This window comes from Zea mays, chromosome 4 (assembly GCF_902167145.1).
Source record: "Zea mays cultivar B73 chromosome 4, Zm-B73-REFERENCE-NAM-5.0, whole genome shotgun sequence".
Taxonomy (NCBI): Eukaryota; Viridiplantae; Streptophyta; class Magnoliopsida; order Poales; family Poaceae; genus Zea; species Zea mays.
The window spans coordinates 163,837,323-163,846,427 of NC_050099.1; the positions used below are offsets into that span (position 1 = coordinate 163,837,323).

General features: G+C 42.3%; 1 protein-coding gene across 4 annotated transcripts; it reads right to left on the reverse strand.

Moving 5' to 3' along the window:
- Positions 1 to 9: 9 nt before the first annotated feature.
- On the reverse strand, positions 10 to 3,344 carry LOC100284295 (ADP-ribosylation factor). 4 transcript variants are annotated; one of them, XM_020551587.3, is made up of 7 exons: positions 2,953 to 3,344; positions 2,758 to 2,848; positions 2,037 to 2,152; positions 1,673 to 1,732; positions 1,526 to 1,591; positions 425 to 634; positions 18 to 321 (listed from the first exon to the last, which is right to left on the reverse strand). In XM_020551587.3, the coding sequence occupies exons 1-6, from the start codon at positions 3,007 to 3,009 to the stop codon at positions 440 to 442; spliced, it is 585 nt and encodes a 194-aa protein (XP_020407176.1). In that variant the 5' UTR covers positions 3,010 to 3,344; the 3' UTR covers positions 18 to 321; positions 425 to 439. The 4 variants fall into 4 exon arrangements, with proteins under 4 accessions (NP_001150662.1, XP_020407176.1, XP_035822837.1 ...); NM_001157190.3 differs by having other exon boundaries at positions 10 to 634; positions 2,953 to 3,201; XM_035966944.1 differs by lacking the exon at positions 1,526 to 1,591.
- Between the last annotated feature and the right edge of the window lie 5,761 nt (positions 3,345 to 9,105).

Genomic DNA, 9,105 nt, shown 5'->3' on the forward strand with positions numbered 1-9,105 from the left:
TTTAGCATGCACAAAAATAAACCCAATCCTGAATAATGACCGGACCAACTTGTTGAGATAAATTATGTTTGCCAACTTCGATTTACAGAAATTCTTACAACAACAGGATGTGGAAGTTGACTCCTCAATTCTCATATGTGACAAATGCATCCGCCGGTTAGCTTTGAATGAAACTTACTCACAACGGAAGTTACAAGGCCTATATCACAGGTTAGATCATTGACAAGAAATCCCCAGGGGTGAGTACAAACGCATGACCGATATTTTTATGCGGTCAGGCCCATGTTTCACCTTTTCTTTAGTAGAATCACCCCACGGAGCCTGAGCAGTGCAGCATGAATTTGAAAGGAAATTCTCATCAAGATGTTAACATCATTGATGATCTCTTGATCCATTATTACTAGTATCAACCCAAGGATCTTACATGCAGATTTGCTTCTTAGAACAACGATGTCCCTCCAGAGGGTAGGCGACCTGAAGCTTGCAATTCCTTCAGAGTGCTTGCCATCCAGTCCAAGCCCTCATAAAGGCCATCACCTTTAAGCGCACAGGAGCCTTGGATGTGCCAGGTGCGATTCTTCAAATCGTAGAGGCCAAGGCCCTCACACACCTCCATTGGTGTCATTGCCCCTTTCTAAAAAAAACAAGGAAAATTACATTAGGGAGGAGCAGCTAACACAGGTGTACTTATTAAGTGCAGAGGGTGTTTTATGTAACAGATGCACAAGAACATATCTGATCAAGACACAGACATATTCTTCACATATTGTCCTTAACAACAGGCCAATAAATGAAACGCGTCTTGCAAGCAATGATATGTTTCATGGTAGAGTATACCTTCCTCATGCAGCACTCACCCTGAATTGCGGATGCCAGCGAAGAACAATCACATTTACACATAAATTAAACTAAACACTGGGAGTTAAATCAATACAGTATAAGATAATACGTAAAGGTCTGACTGAACCATTCTTTAAGATAACAGAGTCTGATTGCAATGCAATGAGATGCAGCATAGTATTCTTCATTAAAAACTGAAACGAAGGTGCATCTTGGTATATGAATTGATGTTCTGAAGACGAGTAAAGGAATTTTTTTCACAAGCAGCCAGATATATCAAAGTAGTGGTAGCACGATTGAGTCACTATTTATATTTTTTTTTCTAGAATGTTTGTGTTAATATATATATATATATAAGCGAAAGGGCCTCTAGCTTAATGGTTAAGGCTTCCGAATAGCACCTCCAGGTCCCGGGTTCAATACCCTCAGGGCGAATTTCGGCTTGGTTAAAAAAATCCCCTCGTTATGCCCCGCTCGCTCCCGAGTTACGTCATGCGCTCCACCCTCCGACTGGACCGTTGCAGAGTGGATGGTGACGGCCCGCTAGTGATGGAGGCGCAGGGTTCGGAGATTTTCTCGGCCGGGACCATGTTTCGATCTTTTCTTAATATAATACCGGGAGGCGGTCTCCCCCCCTCCCGGCCGAGCTAATATATATATGAAGGGTCAAGTATTGTTGCCTCACCATATCTTGTTTATTGGCAAATACCAATATGACACTGTTAAGCATGAAAGGATCATTGATTATTGCCTGCAACAGAATTGTTCAATATTAACTTGGTTGAAGAAATTAAATTCAGCGATAAGCAGCTCTGACTGACAATCTACAGACCTGAAATTCAGCTTTAGCTTTTCCAATCCTCTCCCGATCCAATGAATCAACTACATAGATCTGCAACACCGAACATGCATAAAGAGTCACCGTGTATGTCGTAATCATAAACCCGAAAAAACTCTGGAATTTGAAACGGTATCTTGAGGAAGAAAAGCAGCAATGGATGCATAATAATGTTTCACTGAAGGGAAACAGTAACTGCCCCTGAAGATTACCAGTGATGAGATTGACAAACAAAATAATTTGAGGAGTATCCCCACAAACTCAAGAAGTGAAGAATAAATAACCCAACCCGTCAAGCAGAACAATTACAAACAATCGATATCATTTCATAAAGGTCTTAAAAGAATAATAAACATACCAAGCCATCAGTATTGTTGAAGTAGTGCCTCCACAAGGGCCTCAACTTTTCTTGGCCACCAACATCCCAAACAGTAAACATCACATTCTTGTATTGAACTTTCTCGACATTGAAACCTAGTAGTAGCATCAGAGAGATATCATCACACATGAATTTGCAGGCAAAGTGAAACATTTATTTTTAGTAATCCTCATAAAACCTTTAAGAACATATTGGTTGGTTACTACTCACTCCGTTCATAAATATATGACACTGTTGACTTTTAAAAAAAACTTTGATCACTCGTCTTATTCAAAAAATAATAATGAGTTATAATTTATTTTTTGTGATTTGTTTTATCACTTAAGATAGTTTGTGCTTGACTTAAAATTTTACATTTTTGAATAAATATTTTGAATAAACGATTGGTCAAAGTTTTCGAAAGAAATCAACGATGTCATATATTTGTGAACGGAGGTAGTAATATACAGCTATATATGGAGCAGCAAAGTATTTAACTGGAGGAAATATACTACTTTTAATCTAAGAGCGTTCAGCTAATCATTTGGGTAAATCTGTAATTGCAAATTCGGCAATTCGCAACCCCCATATAGCACGAGCATCATTTTTTTCACCCCGCAGCAGAAACCTACTTTTGCCTCGGCAACACATCAGGAGAACTGGTACCATTAATTAAATTAAACTAACGAAACTGAAGGAATTCCTGAAACAGATAGCCTACCAATCGTGGGAACAGTCGACAAAACCTCCCCGATTTGCAGCTTGTACAAGATGGTGGTTTTACCGGCGGCATCCAGACCAAGCATCACAACCTAACAAGCAAGCAGAAAACCACAATCAACAAAATGATACAGGCAGTTCATTGAAAGTACAACCAGATAGCGAAAGAAAAATCGCGGCGAAACGATCAGCGGACCCTCATCTCGCTGGTGCCGAGGAAGGCATCGAACAGCTTGCGGAACGCCTGCCCCATCGGCGCACCGAAATCAACCCGTCAACACGCGAGCACCAAACTTCCTATCGGATTCTGGAGCAGCTTCGTCTTCTCCAAGCCGCCGGAGTTGATGAAATCAGCCAGGCAGGTGGAGTTTTTTCTGCTCTTAGCCTCGCAGAACTAGTCGTGTAAAAGCCTTGTGAGTGACGATGATAGAAGTTTCGCCAGATTTTACCCGTGACGTGAGAACACATCTGAACCATTTGCGCCTACACGAGCGGTTGGGATGCAGAGATGGCGTCGCGCAGCGAGCACGCCTTTCTGCGATTCCTTCCGTCCCGTCAATCAAAGACCAAAGTAGTCAAACGATGCATACGGGCATACGGCGGCGCACGGGATCTATTTTCTTAACCAATACAGTTCTGAATGGATTAAAATTAAATCTATATCATAATTCATGCCCTAAAATTATCTAAGTCTATTTAATTTTTTATTCGGCTAAACTCAACATGGATTATAAACTAAGGGTTTGAAAAAAATTAAACTATGAAAAGTATGGATTATATTCATAGCTCATTAGCTATGGAACAAAATCCATAAAAATATTGCACAAGTTTATATTAGAATCCATGGATCAAAAGAATAATTAGTTTTAAAAGATACATAAATTAAATAATGAATTTAATGTTATCATAGGATTGAATGTGAGGTATGAATCCATCAAGTCTAGAACTATATTAAATATATGGTGGGATTTCATCACTTATAACTGGGCCAGAAAGGATTTACACATGATGTAGGCCTAGTTGACCTCGAGGCCTAGGTACTAAGTTAAATCTGGAACTGTTTGATGTCACATGGACCGTTGCCTGTTTGGAACATTTAGCTATCCTAACAGTGGATCTATATTAGACGAGAAAAACATTTAGCTGTTCAGATTGTTACAATTGTAATCTATAAAAATAAAATATTGTAGAAGTCATAGCTGTAGCCAGATTAAAGTCGCAGCAAGTCGGAGCGAACAAGCTGAAATAAAAAAAATGGTAGAATAAACCATCACCGGTGAGGATAACCTTAAAGCGTCTTGCAACGTGTTTGACACCAGGACCTAAAGTAAGTTTAGTTCTATATCATCTAAAAAGATGGACTGGAATTAAGTTGTACTTCGGTTTCAAATAGTCGATAATTTACTAGTTTGCAAAATCAAAGCTAATTTAGACTAAAAGAAAACATACCACGTAAAATATAAATTGTGAAAGATATGTAATCTAGTGGTTATTGTTACCTAAGTATCACCACAAGTTTACGGGTTTAAATCTCTGCAGGAGCGAATTTTAAATTGTGTCAATTGAGAGGCTAAGCTATCAATTTAAAGGTATTGCATATATGGTTGAATGTAGAGGACAGATAAAAGAAATACCCTTCTCCATAAAAATAATTGTGAGGCCGTGCTTGCAAACTTTGTGAGTGGTTGCCTCGTATGAGGTTGTAACTTTGTACATTCCAAATCCTCCATCTATATAAAAAAGAAAAGAAAAAATAATGTAGGCAACCTCTACAGTACTACCAATTTTCAAAAAAAATTAAGCATTGTTTTAGATTGACATTAGCTTTGCAAAGTGATTAACATGATATTGAATGTAATGCACGAGCGATAATATGTGGTTTAAGGCTATGTTTAGGACTGCTCCATCTCCAGAAAATTTGGTGGATTTGGTGGAGCAGGTCATTAGGTACTCTTAAAAATCATGGAGCTAGAGTCATGGACATTTAGAAGACATTTAGGCAAGTTGTTTTGTTTATTATTTAGACTAAAAATATTTTTAACTGTTTATATTTATATTATAAACTACAACTCCACATCGGAGCTGAAACCTCAAGCTAGAGGCTAGAGCTATACATTTGGGTCGGGCTTGGTGGGCTATACCGAAGTAGAAAAAAGCACACCCCAAACACGACACGTCTTGAAATAATTTTGGCCCAATACATCATGTCATGCTTGGGCCAAGGTCACGACCCACGGACAGGCACGAGCACGACAATTTACGTAGGCACCACAAAATAGCCCATATTCATTTGGTCATCCGCTCCTAATCATGGAGATGAGGATTCAACGACCCATTGGTTTCGTGTTCTTTGATTTTTTTTTTTGAATTATGAAGCTTGAAAATGTTAATATATACTAAATGATATATCTGTTTTAAATATAAGGCTCTAATGTGAATTTCAGGCTTTAATGTGAATTTCGGGCTCAAATATGAATTCTAGGCTCGGTGTGAATTTCGGGCATTTATGTAAATTTAGGATAAGAATTTGAATTTTGGGTTTTATAATTTTAGACTGTCCAAAATAAGCCCAACACATTTTACTAATAGTGTGTCGTGGGCTGAGGGCTAAGCCCGTGGGCTAGCCCCGCACGACCCTTAATAATTATGGGTCAGCCCCGCGCGAAATTAAATTGTGTTGGGCCTTTTGGGCTTGGGTCACGCTAGGACGGGTGGCCCAGATATACAACTATACTTAGAGCACTCTCAAACACCCCCCCTAATATTAGTGTAACACGCTCGTGAGATTGATGTTTCTTAGATTGAGTTTGAAAGTCGTTGATTTGTGCTCGTGCTCTATTGCATGAATTATGAATATGTGGGTGGTTCTTGAGACGAAATGTGATTGATGACGATGGAGATTATGTTTTTGGACTAAGTTTAGGGATGAACAGAGGTCATATTGGTCGAAGTTGCTGGGCAGTACATTTGTACTGAACTGTTGTGCATATGATGATTGTGTTGGAGACATGCATGAAATGTCATGTTGGAGACGTTTAGCAATAGATTATATCTAATGGACTAGATTAAACTATAGCTTTCAGAGATTTCGAGGGAAAACTCCCTAGTGCTTTTAGAGAGCACTCTGTACACTTGATGGTCAAGGTGATGTTTATTCAAGGTTAGTGTGGTAAATTTGTTCCTCTCTATTTGTTCATTAATTGATTGCCTATTTTTTATTCTAGAATGATTTGTTAATTCTAGTTGTTAATCTTGATTTGAATCATCTAGATCGTTGCTAACACATCAATTTAGTGACCTGCAAAGTTTGGGTGATGTAGTGGCGCCTGTGAGGGTGATGCAGTGGGGTTCCTCTCGACACACATGTTGTTCTAGTTCAAGCTAGAACACGTCTACACCATTTTGTATCACATATGGGAGATCCAAGAGGATGCACCAAAAATGGGGGGAGGGTCAACGGTAGCCCCTCACCAGTGGACAGTGGTGACCCAATGGTGGACACTGGTCGGAGTATATAACTGCCATGGTGAGGTTTAGGCCAAGATGAGGTGGATTTGGCAAGACAATACCTCCAGGTCGGCACAATAGAGGGTTGTCTGAGGAAACAACGTTGAGGAGTCGTTATCCTATAATGAGTCTTCCCAGAAAAGATGGAGTTTCACCGCTGTAGTTAATGACGTAGTCCAAACTTCCAAAGCTGAGCTTGGACAGGGGTCAAGGATCTGTGGGCAGAGATGATCTCATTAGAGAAGCGCATGTCACCTTCAAGGGTGATGCCTCCAACTTTGACAGTAAGGACATTGGCCTAAACCATCGAAAGGCGATGATCACACATGATGTTGCCTCCTGTCTAGCATGCCAACAATCATGGGTTTGTAATGTAACAAAGATAGTAATCTAATTGCTTGATGGATCAATGTGTGTACCTCTGATGGCTTAAGCACTTACATCACAAGGTGGTTTATGCTGGTGAAAGGGAAATAGGGTTTAACCTTTTCCTATAAATAATTTTGGTGGTTGAATGTCCAACACAAATAATTGGACTAACTAGTTTGCTCTAGATTATATATTCTACAGGTGCATAAAGGTTCAACACAAACCAATAAAAGATCAAAGTTAGGGTTCAAAAGAAAGGAGCAAAAGAAACCGAAGAGTACCCTGGTCTGGCGCATCGGACTGTCCGGTGTGCCACCGGACAGTGTCCGGTGCACCAGGGTCGTACGACTCCAAACTCTTCACCTTCGGGTTTCTGATGCCGCGCTCCGCTATAACTCACTGGACTATCCGGTGCACCAGCGGAACAACGAATAGCTAGCGCAACGGTCGCCTGCAACGCTACAGTGCATGGACAGTTCGCGCAGAAGTCAGAGCAGCCGCTAGAGACGCACCGAACAGTGCACAGTACCTGTCCGGTGCCACAAGAAGACAAAGCTCCAACGGTCAAACCCTAACGGTTGGGTGATGTGGCTAGCGCACTGGACAGTGTCCGGTGCGCCCATCGACAGCAGCCACCCCCAACGGTTGTTTTGGTGGTTGAGGGCTATAAATACCCCCCAACCACCTCCACTCCAACCATCCAAGCATTCAACACATCTCATTCAATACAAGAGCAAAGTGCAACACTCCAAGACACAAATCAAAGCCACTGATCCACTCAAAGTCCCGAATTCAACTCTAGTGCATTAGGGCTTGTGAGAGGATCACTTGTGTTTCTTGTTGCTCTTGCTTGCTTGGTTGGGTTTCTTTTCTTACTTCTTACTCTCAAGCTTTGTAAGAGAGCCAAGTGACACCAATTGTGTGGTGGTCCTTGCGGGGTCTAAGTGACCCGTGAGATTAAGGAAGAAGCCTCACTCGGTCTAAGTGACCGTTTGAGAGAGGGAAAGGGTTGAAAGAGACCCGGTCTTTGTGACCACCTCAACGGGGACTAGGTTCTTTGGAACCGAACCTCGGTAAAACAAATCACTGTGTCATCCGCTTTATTTTCTTGGTTGATTTGTTTTCCCCTCTCTCCTGGACTCGGATTTTATTCTAACGCTAACCTCAGCTTGTAGTGTGTTTAAAGTTATAAATTTCAGTTTCGCCTATTGAAAGTCGCCTAGAGGGGGGGGTGAATAGGGCGAATCTGAAATTTACAAACTTAATCACAACTACAAGTCGGGTTAGCGTTAGAAATATAATCGAGTCCGAGAGAGAGGGTGCAAAACAAATCGCAAGCGAATAAAAAGTGTGACACGCAGATTTGTTTTACCGAGGTTCGGTTCTCGCAAACCTACTCCCCGTTGAGGTGGTCACAAAGACCGGGTCTCTTTCAACCCTTTCCCTCTCTCAAACGGTCCCTCGGACCGAGTGAGCTTCTCTTCTCAATCAAACGGGAACAAAACTTCCCCGCAAGGACCACCACACAATTGGTGTCTCTTGCCTTGGTTACAATTGAGTTGATCACAAGAAAGAATGAAAGAAGGAAGCAATCCAAGCGCAAGAGCTCAAAAGAACACAACAAATCTCTCTCACTAATAACTAAAGCCTTTTGTGGAATTGGGAGAGGATTTGATCACTTTGGTGTGTCTTGTATTGAATGCTTAGCTCTTGTAAGTAGTTGGAAGGTGGAAAACTTGGATGACTTGAATGTGGGGGTGGTTGGGGTATTTATAGCCCCAACCACCAAACTAGCCGTTTGGTGGAGGTTGCTGTCGCATGGCGCACCGGACAGTCCGGTGCGCCACCGGACACTATCCGGTGCGCCAGCCACGTCACCTGGCCGTTGGGTTCCGACCGTTGGAGCTCTGACTTGTGGGCCCGCCTGGCTGTCCGGTGGTGCACCGGACAAGTCCTGTAGACTGTCCGGTGTGCCACCAGCGCGTGCACTACTCCTCTGCGCGTGCAGGCGCGCATTTAATGTGTTGCAGTCGACCGTTGCGCGCGAAGTAGCCGTTGCTCCGCTGGCTCACCGGACAGTCCGGTGTGCACCGGACATGTCCAGTGAATTATAGCAGAGCGGATTCCCGAAGCTGGCGAGTTCAGAGCCGCTCTCCCTTGGGGCACCGGACACTGTCCGGTGGTACACCGGACAGTCCGGTGAATTATAGCGGAGCGCCTCTGAGAATTCCCGAAGGTGTTGAATTCAGCTTGGAGTTCCCTGCTGCACCGGACACTGTCCGGTGGCACACCGGACAGTCCGGTGCGCCAGACCAGGGAGCACTTCGGTTATCCCTTGCTTCATTTTGTTGAACCCTTTTCTTGGTCTTTTTATTGGCTTTTTGTGAACCTTTGGCACCCGTGTAACTTATAGACTAGAGCAGACTAGTTAGTCCAAATATTTGTGTTGGGCAATTCAACCACCAAAATCAGT

What these genes read in the sequence shown, in the direction of transcription:
- LOC100284295 (NM_001157190.3), bottom strand. Translation starts at nt 3,009, where the DNA reads ATGGGGCAGGCGTTCCGCAAGCTGTTCGATGCCTTCCTCGGCACCAGC. An exon ending in TCGGCACCAGCGAGATGAGG is followed by an intron (nt 2,849 to 2,952) that starts GTCCGCTGATCG and finishes CTTGCTTGTTAG; the next exon opens with GTTGTGATGCTTGGTCTGGA. An exon ending in AAGCTAAAGCTGAATTTCAG is followed by an intron (nt 1,592 to 1,672) that starts GTCTGTAGATTG and finishes ATTCTGTTGCAG; the next exon opens with GCAATAATCAATGATCCTTT.